Raw genomic sequence first — 25216 nt, forward strand, 5'->3', positions numbered from 1 at the left:
TCGTATGGCTGTTGTCCAGAATAGTTGGATTTTAGGGCACTCCCACTGCATGTGGAGGTATGTGCCTATGGAGGTGCACCCTCTCCAGCATTTTGGTGAGGTTCCTGGGCGTATTAGCGCTAGTTTTCTTGGTGTTAGGTATCACTTGTAGATGAGTTTCAGAGTGAGTTCTTTTCTTTTCGTTGATACAGATTTAAAGGGGGGGGGTTAGACCACGTTCTGGTCCATTGAATGGGGTTAATATCATAGCCTATGTCATCCTCCCATTGCTTTTTGTTTTGTGGGATTTTGGAGTAGTATATTGTGGATACCATCCCTTTACCGTGTCCCTTTGTTGTTAGGAGGTCTCTCAATATTCTTTAAAAAGATCTGACAAGTTGTGTGCATGTCATGAAGAGGTCGTCTTTGTAGCACATCAAATAAGCAATAATAATTTAACAGGGGGATAGGAAAAATAGTTGCATAGATTTTAAAAAACAACAACGCACCAACCCCACAAAGGTAAGGACTTATCGCTTTCCATGCCCCAATGCTCCCTTGTCGCATGTGCTGTCCCACTGCCAACTCCAGGTACAATAGGGGCATGCCTTCTACAATTAACATGATCAGGTAGGGGATTAGAAATCCACCTGTAAGAGGAACAAAAGGTTATATTTATTAAACAAATGGGTTTCAGAATGTGCTCACAAATATTTTAATTAGCGGTGCTTGCGATACAACCAGACAGGTCTAATATATCGCACCAATCGTTTTGTACACTTTCACATTCCCGCCACATTTAAAATAATAAATTATTATTATTATTATTATTATTATTATTATTATTATTATTATTAATAATTTATTTATTTGTACTCCACCCATCTGGCTGGGTTTCCCCAGCCACTCTGGGCGGCTTCCAATCAAGTGTTAAAAACAATACAGCATTAAATATTAAAAACTTCCCTAAACAGGGCTGCCTTCAGATGTCTTTTAAAGAGAAGAAGCTCCCTTATGCTTTCACCACCCCCAGAATAAACTGCTTTCTGGTTTAAAACCCAGACAAAGGGTCTTACCACACTATATAGAGAGGAATACAGGAATACTGAACATAAATGGAAGGAAATACAAAGAAGCGATTTCATCCAAACCATTGCTGCATTAGTAACATAACGTGTGAGGGTATACACACTCCAAATGAACAAAATTCCAATTCCTACTATATTTCAGGTCCCATGCAATTATAACATTAAAGTGCAATCTGATACATGGAAACCCTAATGAGTTTTATGGGACTTATTCCTAGGAAAATGACTCTAGCCTAAGTTGTGTAAGTTTATGTAAGAATTGGTGTCTGAATTGCTTTTTCTTTTCTTTTCTCATCTCATTTTTCTTTTGTCTGTTAGATTATAAGTCTATGGATTGTTTATTAAAGGTATTATTATTTTGAACAGCACCTCAGACATTTTAGGCGATGATGATATCTCCCACAGCCTGTCTTGGTCGCTAATGCCAGAATCATTTCCTGTAAACAAATTTGTACTCCAGATGTGATTATGGAAAATCTTTCACACAGCCCAGACTTGTGACTGTTAAAGGATAACTAATTGCTTTAAAAAGCATTAAAATTTAACCGAGGGAAGAGAAAAAAGATCAAGAGTACGGTGGCATTTAGAAGTCAACTAAAACTTCCAAAGGAAGTTTCTCCTTTAAATCAATGGATCTGACTTGTAGGGATGGGCCAACCTGTCATTTTCAGTTTCCAGTCCTAAACTCATTTAACCAGATTTCCCACATCAGTTTGTGATGTAAATTCACTGGCACTTCAGTGCAAATTTATCCTGATAGGCTCACGTTCACATGCAATTTTGCTCAATATACTGTACAACTTTTTTTTTGCAAAGCAATTTCCCCCCAATATAATGCATTATTGTATGTTATTTTCAGCCGTAGTTTCATGTATATGCATGCTTCACCCTGGCGTATCCAGTTTTGTACACATTACTGGGCTGGAGAATTGCATTGCAAAATTTAGAGAGGTGTGAATTTCGAAGACCAGCAATGTTTCACTTCTTTTTTTCCCCTTCAATTTTTTTTATTAATTTTCCAAATTTATAACAAACAGATAAGAAAAAGAAAAACAAACCAACCAACAAACATTTATCCTGATTATAATAATTCCACTTTTGTTAACATTGTTAGGTGACTTCTTCAAATCCCCCTGGCTGAGTTTCCGTATAAATCATTGTAACAGTTTTCCAAAACTATTTTCCCATAAAATTTACTTGGTCAATTAACATCAGTGTTTCGCTTCCTGTATTGTTCTGGAAAGTATAAATTAGGTGGGTTTGCCTGAAGTGATAGGCAAACTCACCAGGTGTATGCTTTCCTACATTTTACGGGGAGAACTCACCGCAGAGATGCCATTTTGAACAACACTCCCACAGCATAGCTAACATGCAGCATAACCTCTCAGAAAACCTCTAGTCCAAGCTTTCTGTGTTTGACTTGGAGTCACCATGTCTGACCAAAAAACAAAACAAAACAAAACAAAACAGGGTTGTGGTTGTTTTTGCTGGGTGGGAGGTTGTATAAAAAGGTTTCCCCAGTTTTCTTTTCAGAGCAGGCCAAAGTATTTCTGTAAATATCTATTATTTGGTGTTTAATCTCCAGCATTAACATTCCTTGAAGCGGGGGGATTGTTGAGCAATAGAAATGAATGCAATCTGCATAGCAGCCGACGGAGAAAGTGAGGTGAATGCTCAGCCATAATCCGTTTTATTTCAGGGAATTAATATTTGCACTGCTTGTGCCTTTTTATTAACAGCCCCTTTGTTTAAAACTTAGGTAACTTCTTCCTTGCAAAGGGAATTCTCAGGCGTCTAAGAGCCTCGGCATTGTAGCAGAGCCCTTTTATAATTGCAGGAGCCTAAAAGAACGAACTAAGAATTTGGAGAGGGTTATCAGCTTCAAAACTTTGGAGATCAGCGACGGGTTATGCTCAGCCTCTCTTGTTAAAAAGAAATCATGGACCCTCTCCCCATCTGGACTTGGATTACAGAGCTAGGAGAGGAGGCTAACCTTCGCACCATACTGCTTTCCCAATGCAAATTGAAGCTGAAGCTGCTGTTTGCCCCAGTCAGGAAAGCTTTCAGGTAGGAAAGACCAGAAGCTGTTTCAGACCATCTAGTTCAGTCTACACCAGTGTTTCGCAAAGTTGGGTCTCCAACTGCTTTTGGACTACAATTCCCATCATCCCTGATCACTGGTCTGGCTAGATAGGGATGATGGGAGTTGTAGTCCAAAAGGAGCTGAAGACCCAAGTTTGGGAAACACTGGTCAACCCTGATTGGCAATGGCTCTCCAGGGATTCAGGCAGAGGTTTCTTCCAACCCTACCTGGGAGTTATGATAGCCATCTTCAAATAATCTGGAGGGCTGTCAAATAGAAGATGGAACAAGCTTGTTTTCTCCTGCTCCAGAGTCTAGCACCAACAGCTTCAAATTATAAGAAAGGAGATTCCAACTAAACATCAGGAAGAACTTTCTGACAGTAAGGCTTTGATAGTGGAATGGTCTCCCTCAGAAGGTGGTGGACTCCCTTTCCTTGGAGGTTTTTAATCAGAGCTGCATGACCATCTGTCATGGATGCTTTAGTTGAAATTCCTGCATTGCAGGGGCTGGATTAGATGACCCTTGGGGTCCCTTCCAACTACAATTCTATTATTCTACTTGGTATCCTAGGGATTAAACCTGGGATGTTCTGCATGCAAGACAGATACTCTGTCACCGAGACACAACCCCATCTGTGGGTCCTTTTAGCCCAGAGTCATTTAAGGCTTTGTAGGTAAAAACTAGCACTTGGAATTGGGCCCCAGAACTATTTGGTAGCCAGTGCAGTTGGGCCAGAATCAGTGTAATATGTTCAAACCATCTTGCCCTGATGAGCAACCTGGCCGCTGAATTCTGCACCAGCTGAAGTTTCCGAACCATCTTCAGAGGCAGCCCCATAGTAATCTAACCTTGAGGTTACCAGAGCATAGATGACAGAAGTTAGGGTATCCCTGTACAGACAGAGGAGCACCTGGACCTCCAACTGAAGCTGATGGAAGGCACTCCATACCACTGAGGCCCCATGAGCCTCAAGCAACAGCAAAGGATCCACACGCTGTACCTGCTCCTTCAGAGGGAATGTAACCCCATCAAGAGCAGGTCACCTCCCAGCCATCTGGTCTAGGGAACCACCTACTAACAGTGCCCCAGTCTTATCTGGATTGAGCTTCAGTTTGTTGGCCCTCATCCAGTCCATTACTGAGGCAAGAGAAGTCAAGTTGTGTGTAAAAGAGAAGTCAAGTTGTGTGTCATCAGCATATTGCTGACAACATACTCCAAAACTCTGGAATAATAATAAAAAAATATTATTTATACCCCGCCCATCTGGCTGGGTTTCCCCAGCCACTCTGGGAGGCTTCCAACAGAATATTAAAATACAATAGTCTATTAAACATTAAAAGCTTCCCTAAACAGGGCTGCCTTCAGATGTCTTCTAAAAGTCTGGTAGTTGTTTTTCTCTTTGACATCTGGTGGGAGAGCATTCCACTACCAAGAAGGCCCTCTGTCTGGTTCCCTGTAACCTCACTTCTCACAGGAAGGGAACCGCCAGAAGGCTCTCGGCGCTGGATCTCAGTGTCTGGGCTGAACGATGGGGGTGGAGATGCTCCTTCAGTTATACTGGACCTCAGTGGTTTTGTGTAGATGTTTAAATAGCATAGGGGTTAAAATTGAGCCCTGAGGAACTCCACATTGAAGGCTTCATGGGGCTGAAAAGTACTCCCCAAGCATCACCCTCTGGGAAGGACCGTCCAAGTAGGACAGGAACCACCGCAAATTGGTGCCACCCACCTGTCACTTGGACAGCTGCTCCAGAAGGATACCATGCTTGATTGTATCAAAAGCCACTGAGAGGTTGCAGAGAATTAAGGGACACATTTTCCTTGTCCATCTCCTGAAAAAGGCCTTTATACAGGGTGACCAAAGCAGTTTCTGGGCCAAAGCCGGGACTAAACCCTGATAGAAATGCATCTAGAAAATCAGTTTCCTCCAAGAGCACCTGGATCTGCTCCACTATTGCCGTACCCTGACTTTGTAAGGCAACGTACAGAACAAATGGCTGTTATGACACCTCAGTCTGGTGTTGCAGGGCTGCCTTCAGATGGGCAAATCTGTCCTGATTTATAATTTTTCCAGTTCTAAGCTCCGTTCTCAACATTTCTGCAACCGTTTGCATTTAAAAAAACCCCAAAGTCCTAATGAAAACTCATCAGCAGTTTAGCAAATACTTTTGTATGCAATTTTGCCTGATACACAATTATTTGCAAGCAATACCCCCAATGTAATGATTTGCTATGTTATTTTCATGAACATATACAATTTTTGAAATGCACAGTTTAAATGCAAATCATGTAGGTTTGCATTAAAACCCAAAGTGAACTGAATTTCCCCCTCGTCCCTTGGACTTGCACACAGCAGGATGCATCGCATCTCCGACAACATGTTTGGTATTTTTTCTTCCTTGCAGAGTACAAGTTGGATGCCTTTGAAGCTTTGCTTCAGCAGGTCAGGGCTGTGATCTGGTGTGCTTGGAGTACTGGGCTGGACAGGATGGCTGTGTTGGCCCAGCAAAGATGTAGCTCACCCCCAGCATCCGTGGAAAACAAAGCCTCCTGGTGGGATGTTGTAACTTGATGCAATCCAGATCACAAGAGTGGATGAAGCAATCACTCAAAGCTGACACAAGATGTCACAGTCCACCAACAGACACTGTTTAAGGGCAATCTATACTAGTGGGAATGTTGTCCCTGAATGCAGGTGGAAGATGCATTGCTCTCCTTGTCATCACATACCCTCCAACATTTCTCCGATGAAAATAGGGACACCCTATTCATTAATAATAATAATAATAATAATAATAATAATAATAATAATGATGATGATGTTACTGCTTATACCCTGCCCATCTGATTGGGTTGCCCCAGCCACTCTGGGCGGCTTCCAACATATATAAAAACATAAAGGTAAAGGTAAAGAGACCCCTGACCATTAGGTCCAGTCGTGACCGACTCTGGGGCTGCGGCGCTCATCTCGCTTTATTGGCCGATGGAGCCGGCGTACAGCTTCCGGATCATGTGGCCAGCATGACTAAGCCGCTTCTGGCGAACCAGAGCAGTGCACGGAAACGCCGCTTACCTTCCCGCTGGAGCAGTACCTATTTATCTACTTGTACTTTGATGTCCTTTCGAACTGCTAGGTTGGCAGGAGCAGGGACCCAGCAATGGGAGCTCACCCCGTTGTGGGGATTTGAACCGCCAACCTTCTGATCAGCAAGTTTTAGGCTCTGTGGTTTAACCCACAGCGCCACCCGCGTCCCATATATATATATATTATATTATATATATATATATATATATATTATAATATATATATATATATATATATATATATATATATATATATATATACACACATAAGAAAACATTTAAAAACTTCCCTATACAGGGCTGCCTTCAGATGTCTTCTAAAGGTTGTATAGTTACTTTTCTCCTTGGCTCGGGGGTCACATAACACCATACCCTCCAACATTTCTCTGCTCAAACTAGGGACATACTAAGGAAAAGTGGGACATTCTCGGCTCAAATCAGAAGCCGAGAGGGCTCCTGTAAATCCAGAGCTGTCCCTGGAAAATTGGGGCAATTGGAGGGTCTGCCATCATTCCAAAGATTTTTTTTTTTTAAGGTTCCCAGCATACAGCCATATTCACTGAAATTCAACAATGACAAAAGAATCAAAACTCAGGATACAGACAGGAGCAAGTGATTCTCAGGGCGAAATGATTCATGATCTCGACACAGCCCATTTTTTTTTTGCTTGGATCAGGGACAGTGGGGGAGTGGACTTTCATGCTGTTTCCCCCTCGGTGCACTCCAACAGAAGAAACCAACACAGGTGCTTGCTGCTCTTATTGGGCAGTTCAGAGCAGCAATGTCAAGTGAAAAGGTTAACTATTCCTCCTGTGGTGTCACAGCTTTGTTCAAAATGGAGACCCCAATGGAAGTCTTAAAGCAGTGATGGGGAATCTCACACTGGGGGGCGGGGAGCACAAAGGTGGTCCTCCAGGCCAATGTACCCCTCAGGACTCTCGCCAGGCCATGCCCCCTCTTGGTTGGTCCTGCTTTGCATCCTCATTGAGTGTTTTTGCCTGGCTGGAATATACCATTGGACAGAGAGAGGGGCATCTTAGTGTGTGTACAAAGGCAAAATTCGCATTCATTGTTTGGCCCATTTTTGCCTCTGATGGCCCACCAGAAATCTTCCCAGAAGGAAATGCTGCCCTTGAAGTGAAAATGGGTCATCGTCCCCTCCCCACTTTGAAGTAAAAAAAAAGTCAGTTCTGATCATAGCTCTCTCATACAATCATCATACATGGTTTGGCCCTCAGCAGTTTCCCCCATGTTAGTATGACTGACTGCTATTCTATCCTGTGTAAAAGTCCTGCATTTGGGGACATCTGCCCACAACCTAAGACAGTACAGCTCAGCGATGCCCCTTCTCCTTCATAACCTTCAGGACCCGATTTGGTGGCCTGCAGGGGAAGGAAGCAATGCAGAATGGGATGAACAGAAAGGCCTACAGAGAAGGGGCATGAGAACCATACTTGATAAGTTTCACAGGCCTTTCTCTAGTCATGTATAGAACGAGTGATTGGCTTCCATCCCTTGTTCGTCATGAATAACGGGATTCTGCTGCAATGTGTCTTCTTGTTCCCTATGTCAGGGACCACCAACTTTCTGGGGCATATGCAGACCAGATAAATTGGGCACTGGGCACACATTGCAACCGCAGTCTAGGTTCTCCCCCTGCCTGCAACTAGTCTTGAAAAACTGTATTTTTGCTTCCCCTCCGCCCCAAGTTGTGTGTGTGAGCGGGAGACACAGAGAGAGATCTTCTGGGAGAGGACAGCTGGGATGGCAGTAGAACTTTATTCCAAGTCTAATTGTCAGGGGAGAAGGGGGCTCCTAGGTGCAACCCCTCAAATTGCCACTCCTTTGATGAAACTAGGCTATTACAGTGGTACCTCGGGTTCTTAACCTGAAACTGTTCTTAACCTGAGGTACCACTTTAGCTAATGGGGCCTCCCGCTGCTGCCATGCCACCGCTGCGTGATTTCTGTTCTCATCCTGAAGCAAAGTTATTAACCCGAGGTATTATTTCTGGGTTAGAGGAGTCTGTAACCTGAAGCGCCTGTAACCTGAAGTGTCTGTAACCTGAGGTACCACTGTATATTGACGTCAACAGATGGGTTTCTGTCAATCCTAATTTCTGTGGCGAGTAGTTGATAGGTACAGGACTCCATAGATGCCAAGGAAGGCCTCTCTGGGCGCATGTGCCACACTAGGAACCCATGCGATGACATGCATCTGTAAGAAAGCGAAGTGGCTCTCCACTGGCATGTAAAAACCACCCATGACTTCAGGAGCATGCAGCTGTTCAGCTCACCTCAGTTAGGACAAGAGACTCTGTCAGAACTGATAGCATAACGAGAATATACCTCAGGCACCAGGTTAAAGTTTAAAGGAACAAAACCTTGACTACTGACTTACAGTTTTAAGTCCGACTCTGGAACTCAACTGAGGACGGAAAGAGCATGTGGATAGGAGAGCCGGTGAACATCAGAGGATGCTGAGACCTTTGGCTATTGCTCTTGACCCACCTTAAAACATAACATCTTATTTCTTTCTCAACCTGGGGAATCCTATCCAGCATCCAACACTCTTCTGAAAAAGACAACCCGGCTTTGCAAGCCAGGGTGCTTGAACGCCGATTCTATGCTCAGAGTAAACTCCAGGAACTCACGCTTACCTCCTCCGTGCATCTGGCATAAATAGGGAAAGCGCCATACATTCCCTAGTCCCACTGCGTAAGAAATGCAGGCAAAGACAAACTGCAAGGGGTTGTCCCATAACGGCCGGGCTTTCTCCATTTCTGCTCTGTGGTGCTGGGTTGCGTACGGCGGAGCGTGCCTTTGCCTTCCCTCCTTCAGGTGCTCCTCAAGCCCTGCTGGAGACACACGCAAGCGCCTCCAACCAACTCCGAGGAGAACATGCTTGCCAATTGCCAGCCAAGCTTTTTAATTGCTAATCTTATTAACAGGCACTTTGTGAAGTGGGAATGCCAGTTAGGTAAATAGGGAGGTGGAAAGCAAGCTGTAAAAACCAGCAAATAATGTTTGGTTTTCAACTCAGCATTTCTGGGAAAGATCTGAAATGCGGTTGTTTGGTTTCGCCCCATGCTGGTCTTAATGTCAAAAAACATTTGGGGTTGCACAGGATTACACTGTGACAGGCCCACGGGGCTTTGGGAACTATTTGCACCTGTCAACATCTTGTGTTTAATTATTTGTAGGGGGAAACATACCACACAGTATGGGTTTGGGTTACGGCACTCGCCGCCTTCAAAACATTCCATTTCATTTGCAAATTACCTCACAGATGCCTGGGGTGGGGCAGGGGGAAAGGTTCTCCTCACATATCGAAAACAACCACGCGGGGCTTTTGCTCAGAAAAAGGATTATAAAATGGAAAACACAGGAGGCTAGATGGGGTAAATCACAGAAATATTTTTCACACATCACATTGTTCAACTTAGGTTAGGAGGACAAGCTGTTTCTGAATCAGCTTGGTTCTCCGAGATACTGAGGTAGATGCCATGTAAATCTCTTTGAAGGGAAAACTACAGTTACCATGATTCTTTGCGGGGGGGGGGGAGATGCTGAATTTTTTAATATATGTTGTGGGCACGACCAATGTTTACAGAGGAGTTTAAAGAAAGGATATTTTCCTTTCCGAACACAATTCAAAGTGTTGGTGTTGACCTTTAAAGCTCTAAACAGCCTCGGCCCAGTATACCTGAAGGAGCATCTCCACCCCCATCGTTCAGCCTCCGAGGGCCTTCTGGCGGTTCCCTCACTGTGAGAAGCAAAGCTACAGGGAACCAGGCAGAGGGCCTTCTCGGTAGTGGCGCCCGCCCTGTGGAACGCCCTCCCATCAGATGTCAAGGAAACAAACAACCACCTGACATTTAGAAGACATCTGAAGGCAGCCCTGTTTTTAATGTGTGATTTTTAATGTATTTTTAATCTTTGTTGGAAGCCGCCCAGAGGGGCTGGGGAAACCCAGCCAGATGGGTAATTTATATCCCATCTATCACTGTGGTGAATGCTCTGGGACAATGATGTATGCTCGATGGAGTACGTATCATGAACGTTTTGAGGCAGATTTGTGGCCTATTATCGTTAACATGCCCTCTTGGCTTTGAACCCTGGTCTCCCAGCACCTAGGTCCTAGTACCAGGTCCCAGTCCAGTGTTTCTCAAACTTGGGTCTTCAGCTGTTGTTGGAATACAACCACTGGTCCCGATAGCTAGGGGTGAAGGGAGTTTTAGCCCAACATCTGGAGACCTAAGTTTGAGACACACTGTCCTAGTCCAACACTCCAACAACTACACAACACCACACCACATGCAGCAGGCTTGTTCATGTCTTTTGCAGGTGCAAACTATACTGACAGCAGAATCACATAACCACAAGCACAAATCATCACAAATGCACATCACAAATGACGGGGAGTGGGAAGTCTAGTCTTGCTGCTTCCAGGCAGCCTGTTTATTGAGGATTAATCCTGATTAGTTAGCACAAAGTTTGCAAGGAGCTTAGAAGACATCACCAATTTATTGAGCATTCATTCCGCTATGCTTGCAGGGAGGTTAGAAGATGTTGCAACCAGCAAATGTTCTCCCACACTCTCAGTGCATTCCCCCCTCACTTTCTTATCGCAAAAAGTTAATTTTGGGGGGGGGGGGGTGAGCAAAGCAAGAGGAGCTTGTTTGTTGCACAAGGACTCCAAATCAACTTTAATTGTACAAACTGAACTTGTCAGCATGCAGTTGACTCCCACTGGAAAATAGCGACAGTCTGGAATTGCTCATAGTCTGGTAAAGCAAATATCTGATATATTATCCTGAAGCAGAATAAAGAATCACCCCAAGAGGGTCTGGCTTCTCCCATTACCACAGCTGTGGATTCCAACAGAAATCAGGCATGGCTCTGTCTTCCAGATGCCCGGCCTGCAGCCTTGACAAGTTCCAACTTCTAGTTCACATAACCCAACTCTCGACTCTGACCTCCAAACAGCTGAGAAAGGATGGCCCACCTATTTGTCCTCTGGCACAGAACCACTGCCTTTGTGTTATGTACTGAGTTGAATAGGATCCAAACTGCAGCAGTCTGATTGGTCCTAGAACAATAGGATTCAGAATGCAGCAGTCTGATTGGTCCTAGAACAATGCAGCAGTATGATTGGTTGGCAGGAACCACCCAATCATGCTCCAGATAGAAGTGAATCCACAACCTGATTGGCTTACAGTAGAATTCCGGAATTAGCCAATCATGTGCAGCCCATTGTGTAAATAATGTATATAAAGCAGATACTTTGAGGGGACTTTCATTCATTCCTCCTCACCACTATGAGCTGAATAAAGAGCATGAAATCACTTTGCGACTCTGAGTATATTTCACTTTGTTAACAACCCATAATTAAGCCATTGCCTCACCAGGAAGCTAGCCTGGCTATTGTAGGAATTTGAACCCTTGCTTAGATTTTAACATTTCCTGGATCCAGAAAGGGTCTCAGCTTACAGCCTAACTGCTGCCGCCCCCCAAAAAAACTCACAAAATTTACTTATTTGGTTTATATTCTGCTTTTTGGCCCTGAGAGGCTCACAAAAGAGTCTCACTCACAGTAGAAATCACGTACAAGTCTGGTATCAGGATCAGAATATAGCCTCTGGAGGTCAAACTGCTGTGTTAGCAGCAAGTGACCTCTTTGGGGCACAAGCCTGGGCAGTGTGTGTGTCCTGAAACCCTGGCCTACCTGGTCACAAGTCCGTATGTCAAAGTCCAAAGACCAGGGGTCAATCCATAGATCCGAAGTCCAGTCCCATAGAGGTCCAGGTACATCCAAGTCGAGGTCCCCCAACATGGGTGTTAGAGCAGACACAGCACCTCAGCTCTGCTTCCCTTTTACACTTTGCTTGCTGATTGCAGCATCTGGGCTTGATAAGGCCTGTGACCCTCACCTGTCCCAAACCTAATCCAGCAGAGGAATCACACACCTCCCAGATCTAGTGAGCCTCACCTGGTCAGCCAGGGAGCTGGGCTGTGGGCCCTTGGCTGCCTCAGTCTCCTGGAATGTCCCTCTCACTGCTCCCTACACCTGTGTTTGTGGAGACAGGGGTCCTTCTGGCTCTGGTGATGGGTCCTGCTACTCTGGTTCTTGTGTACTGACCCCATCCCCTCCCCATCCTCCATCACCCAGTGAATACTACTTTCCCTGTCTCCTGCTTGCCCTGGTGTGTCCCAGTCCCAACTACACCCCTCACCGGCATCCCTGTCGTCATGCCAGTTCATAACATCATGGGAATCCTGGGCTGCCCAGACAAGACCCCTTCTCTAAACCTCGCTGGTGTGGTCTGAAGGAAAGCAGAGCAGTATGTTTGGCACCCGCTTGGCTGCAGGAGTTGCTGGAAGGAGACATAGAAGGTGCCATGCACCCGTCTTAAGGACTCCACTCCAGAGTTGTGTAGGGTTCGCTCCTTAGCCTTTTCTTTTCCCGAAGATATCCCACAAGGCAGTGGAAGTTTAGGATCAGAGCTTTCCTTCCCCTAAATGGTCTACCTTGCCAGGTGGACGAGCCCCATTTGTCCCTCACTTCCTTCCACAGTACGTACAGAAACTGCCTTCTTGACCTTTGGAACCACTACTAGTCTCATCTGCTCAATCTGCTGGAGCCTGTCCCTAACTCTCCAGCGAGTCCCTAACTCTCCAAGGGCTTGAGACCCATGGGCTACCTTCACCTGGTTTAGCTGGTCAGTCAAAGCCATTTTCTGGGTGTGGCACTGTCATGCTGACAGCTTCTAGAAGCCACAGGTGAGAACCGAGTGCATGATGGGGACCAAAGATAGACAAACTACCCCAGAAGAACGTGTCCCCCACCAGAGGTCATACTCCTCCCCTAACACTCCAAATAAAAGTGGGGTGTGAGTGTTTAGAAACTAGCCTAGTGTTTAGAAACTATATGAAGGCAACATTTGCATTTTTCGCTCCGCCCCCCCCGGCTCCGCACCTAGGGGGAAAGTCCCCTGACTCTGGCAGTGGAAGAGGGGATTCTATAACTCATATGAGGTTCATGGATAGGCCTGTGTGCTATTAATGCAGAAAACTCTGTGAACCCAATGGGAATGTATTCATTTTAACAAAATTGATATACCTCCCGATTGTTTACAAGGAACCTGTGTAGGAAGAGCCCTACGATTCCATGATGCGACTGGGAGAAAGTCAGTGATGCCACAGGAGTGGGAGATGCATATATGTAGGGCATTTCCTGTAAGTCTAACTGGGACGCATACACTCCAGAGGAGGAGCAGGAAGCCTTGCTGTTGACTCCTCTTGGTATCTAACTGATCAGTGATTGACCTTCCTTGTAAAAATACGTAATGGCAATTCTGTCAAACATCAGCTTCTTATGACAAGTTAATAAATGATGGGCAATCTGAAAGATAAGTAGAGTGCAAACCTGCTTGCTCATAGCCAGATTTCTGCTTGAATGGAACATCAGATAAAGCACCAGATAATAATTTGAATGAAACATTTTCCTTGGCTGGGAATATCACCGTGTAATATAGATTAACAGCACTATTTTGGGCATGTCCAGGGAAAGTTGTAGTGGATTGCAGTCGTAATTATATGATGAGTTTGGGAGGAGTATCATGGAAAAAATGAGTGAGCTGAAGAGATCTGATAGGATAAAATAAACAAGATATGGTGCATAGAAATTATTTAAGGACAAGGGCTCCAGAGTGGTCACTTTATTAAACACCTATGTGTTCATACATGTAAAATAGCTTGGGTCACCTTCCTAATAACCAATTTATGGCATGATAAATGTGCACTAAGCGCAGTAATGAAGATCATAGGGAAAGACTGACTGAAATCATTCAGTCTTTGACCCACTTTCACAATATTTTATATTTTAATTTAGACTGTGGCGTTAAATTAACAAAACTTCTCAGTGTTTTTATGTAAGAGTCTAAAAGGTAGCACCAAGGTAGCAGAGGCTTGACAACCATATGTCAGGAGTGCTCTGATGGTGTTTCCTGCTTGGCAGGGGGTTGGACTCGATGGCCCTTGTGGTCTCTTCCAACTCTATGATTCTATGATTCTAAGTATCACTGCTGCAACATCAGATTAGGGGTACTTCCAGATGGATGTTTAGTACCGTTTATGCTTGCAGGGATAACGCCCCTCCCCCCAGCATCCACACAATATTACTGATATCAGAATGTTAGCTGGTATTCCCTGCTGCTCACCACATTTAATCTGGGGAATGTCAAGTAGGCTATCCAGTAAATTCGGACCCATTTACAAATGAAGCCCACCTATAGAAGTACCCTTAGAGTAAGGCTGCAACCCTAACCCGACTGACCTGCGAGTAGGACTTTCCTCTGAGTAGATATGGTTAGGGACTGCATTGTTAGTCATGTAAAGTGCCTTAGTCCCAAACTAGAGGTCCTCATGACTTAAACCAGGAACACAGAAAGTAGCCTGCCTTAAAACAAGCAACAAAGTATAGTTGCTTGTTCTGTTATGCTTATTTGCTGTTAGTAGTTCTTTTGAGGGCCAGATGAGACAAGATATTGGGAAATCTGAGCAGCCACACAGTGTGTTTGTGATTTGGATTGAGGCTGCTGTGTTAGGGCTATTTCCTCCAGTCTAAATTATACCCCACATCCAACAATCTACCATTTGCCCCCAAATGTCATGAGAGCTATTTCAGTAAGGACTGTATGACCCTTGTTTTTTCTTTATGACACATCAAAGAAAATGGGTATGTTTTTAAGTATACTGGTTTACACTAATTTTTAGACAAATGCAGTCAAAACATATGAAACATACTGAACAGTTAAAGTATTACCATTTTGAACCACTTCCAAGTCAATTAGTGACCAGCTACTGAATTCAGCCGCTTCCCTGCTATGCAAGCTGTTTATTCTGTCATGGCAATGTGAAACAGCTTAAATTTTGACTGACAGAAAACATGCTTCATTTCATAAGCACAAAAGCACATTGGAAAAAAAAAGTTATTTTTTGCAACCTCCTATTACTGTAAATGCATCCGATTCAAATTTTGAGGTACAGCCAGGGAACAAAATCTATTTTATTAAAAATGAGTGTGGGATTAATGCTAGTATATGCTGCCTGAGGAAAGGAATCATTCAATTTTATATTTTTGAGGGTTTTTTTTGGTAATTTATATCCACAAGTATTTAGGAGCTTCTTTGCAATCCCGAAGCAGCAGGTATGCAAGACACAAATACACACTATGGTAAAGTATCGGTAAAATATGTAATTTATAGGCTCTGTCACTAGAACCTGTCACCTTCTTAGAAAAGCCTTTAAAGGTTTTAAAGGAGAAATTCATGGGGCTAGAGCCAAAGGGTTGCTTTCTCTGACAGAGGAAAGGAATCTTCAGACCCAGCATTTGGGAGGCAAGAAGTTTCATTAGCCTTAATTAGGAATTTAATTAAATTAGGAATTTAATAACATATATAACAAAGACAAAATATATAGCAATATATGGTTGGCAAATACACAGAACCCAAAAGGTTGGAATACTTGCATGATGAAGACTGGTTGACCTGTCACTCCCAAAAGTAACAATAGTTTCATCTAGTCTGTTGCCAACTTAGCAGATTTGGGGAAAAAAACTTCTACTTTCTGTTCTACTATTGAACATTTACCTCTAGAATGTGATATATATTTCCTGGGATATATGGACAGATTCCAGAAAGGCTGTTTGCTGCATATAAGCTATTGATTTCAGTGTGGAGTATCCAGAGTTTCTGTGCAAACCATCAGAGAAATGAATGGAAGGTGTATTGGAGATGGGATTCCTTACATTTGTGATATAATAACGAAATTTAAGATAGCGTAAGTTCAATTAGATGTGTAAAACAAAAAATATATTTTTACTAGTTAGTTAACATTTGAGCACCAGCTTTTCCACTTCCTACACATAACAAACAGATTGTTTTTCTCCCTTTAGTGCAGAAGCTCTTTTGAAACTACTGAGCTAATAATTTTTAAAATAAATAGCAGGTATGAATTAACAAGTTACTTAGAGAATCACTGCTCCTAGTACAATTGTAAAAGAAAGGCCATGTTTGAGAAGCATGTAAATTACAGGAATTTAACTCTTTGGGTCTGTACCTTATAGGTATGAAAAGAACTGGAATTTGAACTTTTGGTTTTGTTTAAAATAAATCTTTCTACTTCACAAGAATTAATACCTCCATGTTTGTAGTTTTCCAGGCAATCCACAAGATAGCTATTCCAAAGACATGAAGTACAGAAATAAAGACTATGCCTTTTCTTTGCTCTCAATTCTATTACGGCTTCCTATCAATAAACTTTTTTTTCAGAAAAAGAAAACAATAAACTCCTTAGAAAGCATAAATCCCAACATATTGGGGAAAATAGATTTCATATATTTAAAATCCTATGCATTTTCTTTTTGTGGCAGTTTAACACAGCAAATGCTCTTCAGACCTTAATCATCTGGTTCGTATCTAAAAGAAAAAGAAATAAGAAAACAGATTAAAATATATTTTTTTAAATAAACAGGCAAGATAGGAAGGTAATGATTAAATAATCACATAAGACGTTGCCAATAATCTAATTTATTTTGAATTACAAAATAAACTGATAATTTACCATCTTAATACATAACCCTAGAATTTATAAACCTTATCCAAGCAGCTCAAAACCCTATGAATTTGAAAGCTCCATTTGAGCCATTCCATTCCAGTTCTGCAGTGCAATTTCAATGAAACAGTACTGAAACAGATGGACACTCTAAAGATCTAAGTGACTAGATATACACTAGGGTTACTTAGCTCTCTATACACATTTGGAGGAAGATGAAAAGTGTATTGCAGCAGTGGATAGTGGGGTGGGGAGACAGCACCCATCTGACCTTTGGTTGCCTCACTGCTGCTACATACCAGGGAAATGAAAGGGAACATGACAGTGAGATATGAACACATTGGCACCATGCTGCCCTCACATAACCGTGTTTCAGTACGCAGCAGCAATACAGGTGACCAGAAGCCAGGCGAGTGTCCACCTCCACTGTCTATTAGTGTATTCTTACTAATTTTTTGAAGTGTAATCTGCCACCATTGTATCTTGTCAACAGAAGGAGCTACTCGTCTCCTTTCTGCAGCACTTCAGTAAGGACCACCTCTTGTGGTGTGCATGTTTATGGGTTCTCATTGCCTAAGTTGTAGAAAGAACATCAGGAGCTCAGGCTGCGATCCAAAGAACTCTGCAGCTAGATCTGAATGTCCAAGGCAGCTTTACACTTGCGTTTCGGACACAGCAGTAATTTGTGTTGACTGGCAAACAGGTTTGGAAAATGTTGGGGTTTCTGATGTCATTTGTACTATGGCATGAAGGTCAGCATTTTAAAGAAAAAGGAATAAATTTTTACTGAGCTCGTCCCAAGTGTTCAAGTGCATCAGAAGCAAGCTCACTGGACAGCCTGTTTTCAGATAATGGAAGTATCTAGCTCTTAAAAGTTTTGCAAAAGCAAACATTACCATACAAACCGCATGCTGAGAGGACAAATGAACGAGCACTGCTTACTTTGAAAGCTTCTTTCGTAATTCCTTTATCTGTTCATTCTTCTTGGAGAGAATCTCTTTCATATTGCGGTAGGCAGTTGTTTGTTGGAACTTCTTTTCCAATTCCTGTTAATTTGAAATTACTTTGTTATTTTTAAAAGTGAAATAGACACTGTTTGTGTATTTAACAACTCTCACTTAAAAACCCCTTAAAGCATTTGTTTGGCTGGCTGAGTGGTATGTCACATGGGTAGTGACATTTTAGCAGGTGACCTCTATTGCCTCTACTTCTTGTTGCTCCTTACAGGAGCAACCTACAAAAAACCTGCAAAAACAAAAATAAATATTTGGGATTGCTCAATGCTTTGAGTGGAACATGTACATGTGTGCCAAACATCTGTAAACTAATATAATTCCTCTTCCCCAGCCTTCTCCAATTGATATTCAGCTTCAGCATAAAGCATCCAGGATCTGATTGTGTTGTTGAGGGGTGGGGAAAGGAATCAAATCAACCCTGAGCCTCCTTTCACTGTATTTTCAAACCGCTCCAACAGTCTTCCTGCTGCATGGAGCTCTCAGAGATTGAAAAACAAAACAGCCAGTGTTTCCTTTGCAGCAGGAAGGCACCCTGCCGCCTCTTGCTCTCAGATGTTGCACAAGCACACTGTACACTCAGAGCACTAAGCAGTCCTAGTTTGTTTTTATTTACAGATCTACAGATCTTTTACAATTCTGTAAGTCAGAATTGCACAAAAATATGTATTTTTTTAAAAAGCAAGCAAACTGCAGTTTAACCCTGCAAGCAAACTGGGGGAAGAGGGTTGAAAAACTCACATTTGAGGTATTTTCTGTCAAGCTGTGCCCACAGGTGTTGATGGCAAGCAGAACACCAATTAATATGGTGCTGAAAAAAACATGTGTCAATTGCATGCACAGAAACACTGGATCTGAGTTACTGCCCCTGTGTATATGTGCCATAACAATATTCTGCTTCAGAAAAAGCTGGTGCACTTTTATCAATGCCTTATGTTACAGGCGTTAAGGAAGGTGGTAATGACTATAACTATTCAACAGAATAAAAACTAACCTTTTCAGCCATAGCCAACTGGTCCTGAACCTTAAGAAGGTCATGCTTTGTTGTTACCAAATTCTCTTCCAATGATTTTTGGCTTGCAGTACTGTCTTGCAAAGTCTTTTCAAGCTTGCACTTCAGATCAGCCATAGTATTTTCTAACTCACTAATATCCTGAGTTGGGTTAAACTGAAAAAAGAAAATATATATTCATGATTTAATTAAATAAATGCATGACCATTGGTTACAAGAGTAAACAATTGTTCTCTCTAAAAATCTGAAGTTTCAAATTATAAAAATATATACAATGAGCTTATTTCTCTATTTCAATTATTAAGCAAAAAGGTTCCCAAAGCATCTTACAAATGTATGAAAGTAACTGCCCTTGAGCACAAAAGAAAAAGGGAACAGAAGGGAGGAGGAAAAAAAGAAAATTCATGGCAGTATTTCTTAATTATAGAGTTCTTCTAATGATCAGCTGGAGGCATTCTAGTTCAGACATCAACTCAGCCTCGTTTTTTCCAGAACAGGAGGATGATAAAAGCAGTAACTTTATGTCTTTACTTAAAAATCAAAGATAGAACTCTGAAGTGGAGCTGACATAGTAGGCATAGTACAATCTTAATTCTGGAAAGCAATGTAGAAAATAATGGTATACTTAATATGTACAATGTTGCCTAAAAACAAGTCCCTTCTTGTCAGGGTGACTTAAAAGAGTGCCTGGACACTTGATTATATATGAGTACTCTGTTTATTTTAATAACATAGCTCAGGGTGACCCAACTTTTCATATCAAGTGGGCCACAAGAGTAGTTCGACATAGAACCCATGAGTCACACACTGCCTTGTTGCGTGGGGTAGAGGGGGGTGAGACCAAAATTTGATACCCCCACCCAGCCCTTGCACTGCCTTCCCATAGCCAGGTAAAAGAGACACTGGACTTTGGGAAGGCGATGTTCTTCCAAGGAAGCATGCATATAATTTTTCTGAACTTACTGAAAACTTACATAAAGCCTGTCTGAAATCAATGGGTACTTTTGAGTAAACATGGAAAGGACTTTCAGAATTAGAGAATTGATGAAAACACTTTTAAATTGACAGTAGCAGATGCACCACAGTTTAGTATAAGTGTAAACCCTGGAGCAAAGTGCTGAAATGCTTAGAAATGAGAAATCAAATACATACCACAAACCATATTAGAAAGCAAAGCAAAACAAAACAGGAAATGTGAATTATAACAATGAAAAAGGTGTATGAAAGAAAATTTAAAGCCTGCCTCAAATTTAGGATGTTACCTTACTCAAAGAGAAATTCTTATTTTGCAATGCCAAACCTCTTTTATTGGTATTATTCTTCAAATTTGGTTTTAAAACAGTGTTACATATGATCACATCTGGATAAATAAGATTAACAAGAAGATCTCTGAAAATTTACTAAAATAATCTACATGGGAGTAATTTTATCAAAACACCAATATTCAATAGAAATGATGTGAAAACCTTTTGATCTCCCTGGGCAATTTGTAGCTCACGTAGAGCCTTCTCTAACTTTGATTTTTCATCCAGTGCACTTGTAGCCTGGAAAAGATTGAAAACAACATTCAGAACATATTTTTTAGAAAAGTAATAGAATTACTACTCTTTTGATACACATATACCAACATCTCAAGCAAACTTACATGCCCTTCTATGGTCTTTAATCTAGTCTTCAATTTTTCATTTTCTTCTTGGAGTCTTGCTATTTCCTGTGAACAATAAAAAAATTAGCTTGCTCTTGACCAAACCCTAAATACATCATGCCTAGCACATAGAAGTGTTTTTCAGACTAGAAAAAAAAATGTATGCCTACGTGAGACCAAGAAAGTTACTAGGATTTGGCATACTGTTCTTTGTTCCTGCTTTATTTGAAAAATAGAAGCTGTACAGAAAATTAAACTAGGATGAAAAGTGGGATCCACATCTAATTAACATTCCTGTTTCCCCAGGCAGCTGTTGAGGCACCACAGAATGAGGAACGATGAAAGTAACAATCTAAAGGAATCATTAAAGGCTGATGGTGGCAGGGAAATGTTCTCACTTTAATTTGGGATAGAAATGCATTAATCTTGACTGCTCTATGCACATCCTCTAGTTCTCAGCTTCCATTTCTGAAGACATAGCTTCAAGCTCTTTTCTGACAGAAGCTTCGCCTTTAAATATATTTTCCTGTCCCCTCCCTCATGTTTCTTTTGATTACACACACCATTTCACTCCACTGACACATACACCTTATGAAGCTAAGAAGAGGTTATGGGAATTACAGTAACTTCTAAACAGTTTGAAATAATATAAAACAGGTTCAGTTGAACCAACAATGAACCACCATAAATATCACAAAAACCAAATTTTACCTTGTTCAATAATTCTGATGCTCCTTCATGCAATGGAGTAAGTTTAGGCTTCACCAACTCTGGATTAGGCTACAGTAGGCACAAAAATGTTACAAAGTACTCAATTAAACATTTTCTTTCTAACAAGTATTATAATAGCAATTATTGCTCCAGCCTTTCCATACTTTGGCCGAAAGACTAATCATATTGTAGCAAATATGGTGCCCTCCAGATGTTTTGAACTACAACTCCCATCAGCCCCACCCAGTGCAGCCAATGTTTAGGGATGATGGGCACTGTAGTCCACAACATCTTTATTCTGACTGGGTTGCCCCTGACACTCTGGGCGACTCCCAACAAAAATAGTAAAAAAACAATACAGCACCAACACTAAAACCTTCCCTGAACAGGGCTGCCTTCAGATGCCTTTTTAAAATCACACAGTTGCCTTCAAATGTCTTTTAAAAATTGTGATTGTCACTGAGCCCTTAATCATATACTCTGTGCATGCTAGAGTAATCAGAGAAGAGGGGTGTAGCGATCAAAAAGGGGATTCCTACACTCCTAAAAAGTCTGCTATCTTGGGCTGACATTGCCTCAGCTGGTCTTCCAGTCATGAAAAGAACCCCTTCCTCTCCATCCCATCCACAACTGGGCTGTCACTGCTTTTTCCTTAGCTTGCTGGGTAACTGGGTCAGCCTGTCCACTCTCTGCACCCTGAAGAGCTGACTGACAGTGACCTCCACAGGACATCAAGCTTTGGAGCAGGCAAAAGCAGTACTAAACTCTCTCAGAGCTTATGCTTGCTCCATGAACAGAACGGCATGAGAAAATCTTCCTTCCCTGACTCAGGGCAAAGGACTCACATGTTGTGTTCAGCAGGGGTGCTCACTAGCTGCAAGAACTTTCTTTACTGTTACCTTTCCCCTTAAACAAGAACCACACACAAAACCCTCACAGCCCCATTTCACAATAAATCTGGTGAGTTTTAGAAACAGACACATACCTTCTTATTTGAAGATGTAAATTCTGACTTTTCAAACTCTGCAACTTGCTCTAGTAAGTCTCTTGAAAAAGAATAGAAAATATTTTAGTCAAGCAATTCTACTGAACACCAAGTTATATTCTATAATTCATAAAGCAATGAAAAGTTAGAAAATGAAAGAATTAGCCCTTTAGTCTTACATGGAAAAACTGTGCCAAGACAGAACCTTTAATTAAGACAAAACAATCATTTCTTAGATTAAAAAAAACAACCAATCATTTTGAGACTAAGGCTGCAAACTTACTAGGCAGTAACCTCCAATGAATTCACTGATATTTCTGAATGAACAGTATTATGCTATAATCTGCCCTTTATGAAACTACTGTGGTGGGAAAGACATTATTAGTAAGGATACATTTTAAGTGGATACAAAATTCTCTTTATAGTATTTTACCTATTTTCCAGCTCAGAAATGTCAGTCTGCAGTTTAAGATACCACTTCTCTGCTTGGAAAAAAATCTGGCGCAGAAGTAATACATTGGTATAGGCTGTGTTAATAAGTTCTGACTCCACCTCACTGTGCACCACAGTCTGCAAGCCATCCAGTATATCTGTCACTTCATCAATAGTATATGTGTCTTCCACCAGCCTAAACAGAAAAGCCCACAAAACAGAATTAAAAAAAATAACCGTGCTAACAACCCAAAGCATCAGCAGTATTACAAGACCTTGAAATATTATATGACTATTTATTTTTCTAGTAAGATGATTGGCAAACTAGTCAAATGCTATAGCCCATCACTAGACTGAGCACTTCCAAATTATGCCCATCGTCCCAAAAGCGTCTTCATCCTGCTTTCTACATAAGTATCAGCAAGCAAACATGGCTGCCTGACATCTGGAATATGTCACTTCCCATAGTTTGTTAAGGAATGACTCCTAATATTGGTTTCATTTGTGTTTACATTTGTATTACAGGTATTCCATCCTCATGGTACCTGCTTTCCTTCAGGTCCTGAAAACAAGAGTCTACCGTCTTAAGACGCTGGCCACGCTTGGAGCGTGCAAATCGCATGTAGTTGATAACTTCATTCTGGTGTTGCTCATTCAGACCCAGCTCTGCCTGCAATGAGAATAAAAACAGCAATGAAGCTCATATCAATAAAGTATCGTATTTGGATTTCCTGCTAATGAATTGATTAAAACTCAGAGCCAGAGCTATTGTACAGGTGACAGTAGAAGGTCCCATACATTGTTGAGAAAGAAACAAGAATAATAATAGAATAATGGGGTTGGATGGGATCCTGAGGGTCATCTAGTCCAACCCCCTACAACACAGGAATCCTACCCACAGTCATTCCATAGTGCTGGTGGGTATGAACCACCAATCTTCCAGTTAAGAGCCAGACACACTGACCCATTGCACTACAGAGGTTCAGGGGTAGAGACAGATACAACCAACCAACCAACCAAGGAAACACCCAAAACACATAGCAACAAGTCATTGGGTCTTGGTCCCCAATTCTCACCCTCATGACCCTACAATCTCTTATGTGCATTTATTTGAAAGTACGCCCTCATGGGTGGTAGATGGTTGATGGAGGACCCTGGGTTGGAGGCAAGGAAATGTTGGGTTTTCCATGGTGAGAGGACTCCGTATATTATTTATTCTATTTGTATTTTTTTGTAGCTGTTTCTGTTTTTTATTTACATTAGTTTTCTATATCGCAGTGTACTATGAAAAGCTTTAATAATAAAAAAAATACATGCTAAAGCAAGCTCAACTCAGTGGGCCTCTCTCCCACTTAAAAGCTGTGCAGAAATACATTCCTCCCCTATCCATCCTGCAAGGTGGTTGTTATACCTGGTTGTTATACCAAGGTGGTTGTTGATACCCTGCCCATCTGACTGGGTTGCCCCAGCCACTCTGAGTGGCTCCCAATGTATATTTATTTATTGAATTTATATACCGCCCTATACCCAGAGGTCTCAGGGCGGTTCACAGAAAAGATCACAATATACAAAATCAAAATAAGAATAATAACCCAATAACACCCCCCAAAAAAGATATATAAAATAATGTATATAAATGTATGATGCATATGATGTATATAAAAACATCAGAAAACATTGTACATTAAAAGAGGAGCTCTATTTGTGGCAACGAACTATTGGGAGAAGGCGGGCGCGGGGTTGTGTGTGTGGGTAGGCCAAAACAAACGAGCATAAAAAGACATGTCCTAAATTATTCCAGTTACAGATAGGTAGCCGTGTTGGTCTGCCATAGTCAAAACAAAAAATTTTTTTTTCCTTCCAGTAGCACCTTAAAGACCAACTAAGTTAGTTCTTGGTATGAGCTTTCGTGTGCATGCACACTTCTTCAGATACACACGAAAGCTCATACCAAGAACTAACTTAGTTGGTCTTTAAGGTGCTACTGGAAGGGAAAAAATTTTTTTTTGTTTTGTCCTAAATTATGTTGAAGTCCCGCCGTCCTACACGAAAGGGGGCGGGGTGAGGAGGCGGCGGCTGAAGGATCAAGGCCGGCGTGGTTTTGGGGACCGCGAATCACGGAGGGAGGCTCAGGCTCCCTCAGTCAGGATGAACCCCCAATTTCTAAACCCGGGTGGGTGGGTGCGTTGGGGGTGAGGAGCGAGGAAAAACCCAGGCTGGTTAGGCCTCTCTCAGGCGAAGGAGGCGCCACACTTGAGGGGTGGGGAGACGCCACGGCCTCGTCTCTCCCTTCTCGGGAAGCTTGAGGGTAGCTAAGCGTTGCGTGAGGGGGCAGAAGAAGAAGAAGCGGGGCGAGGCTGAGGTAGCGCGCCGGTTGCTCACCATGACGAACCGGCGGCGGCCCCTGAGGCAAAGCGGCGACGGTTTACAGCGCGGCGGTTGCCATAGCGACGGAGCCAGGAGGCTCGCGACCCCCTCCTTCGGAATGCCGTTGGCGGAAGAGGAGGGGGGGAGGAAACCGTCGCGAGGCCGGAAGTTGAGGCGCGCGGAACGGCCGTTAGGATTTG

General features: G+C 42.3%; 2 protein-coding genes across 6 annotated transcripts in view; both read right to left on the reverse strand.

Annotated features, from left to right (window-relative positions):
• The window catches only part of SLC6A20 (solute carrier family 6 member 20), a 25681-nt gene extending 13479 nt beyond the window's left edge, over positions 1–12202 (reverse strand). For 2 of the 4 annotated variants that reach the window (XM_083578049.1, XM_083578046.1), the window contains exons 1-2: positions 8895–9736; positions 489–629 (exon numbers count right to left, since the gene is read on the reverse strand). In XM_083578049.1, coding sequence (XP_083434175.1) covers positions 489–629; positions 8895–9015 — 262 coding nt within the window. In that variant the 5' untranslated portion in view covers positions 9016–9736. Of the gene's footprint in view, positions 1–488; positions 630–2392; positions 2454–8894; positions 9737–11962 lie in introns of those variants that run through there. The other 2 variants (XM_083578048.1, XM_083578047.1) reach the window with 2 other exon arrangements.
• A 3441-nt stretch (positions 12203–15643) lies between these two features.
• Positions 15644–25175, reverse strand: LZTFL1 (leucine zipper transcription factor like 1). 2 transcript variants are annotated; one of them, XM_083578252.1, is made up of 10 exons: positions 25032–25175; positions 23195–23319; positions 22651–22845; positions 22218–22278; positions 21233–21301; positions 20522–20587; positions 20343–20420; positions 18859–19032; positions 17794–17897; positions 15644–16715 (listed from the first exon to the last, which is right to left on the reverse strand). In XM_083578252.1, the coding sequence occupies exons 1-10, from the start codon at positions 25032–25034 to the stop codon at positions 16697–16699; spliced, it is 894 nt and encodes a 297-aa protein (XP_083434378.1). In that variant the 5' UTR covers positions 25035–25175; the 3' UTR covers positions 15644–16696. The 2 variants fall into 2 exon arrangements, with proteins under 2 accessions (XP_083434378.1, XP_083434379.1); XM_083578253.1 differs by lacking the exon at positions 25032–25175 and adding an exon at positions 24696–24772.
• Between the last annotated feature and the right edge of the window lie 41 nt (positions 25176–25216).

The sequence above is a fragment of the Podarcis filfolensis genome (assembly GCF_964270895.1).
Source record: "Podarcis filfolensis genome assembly, chromosome: 12".
NCBI lineage: Eukaryota > Metazoa > Chordata > Lepidosauria > Squamata > Lacertidae > Podarcis > Podarcis filfolensis.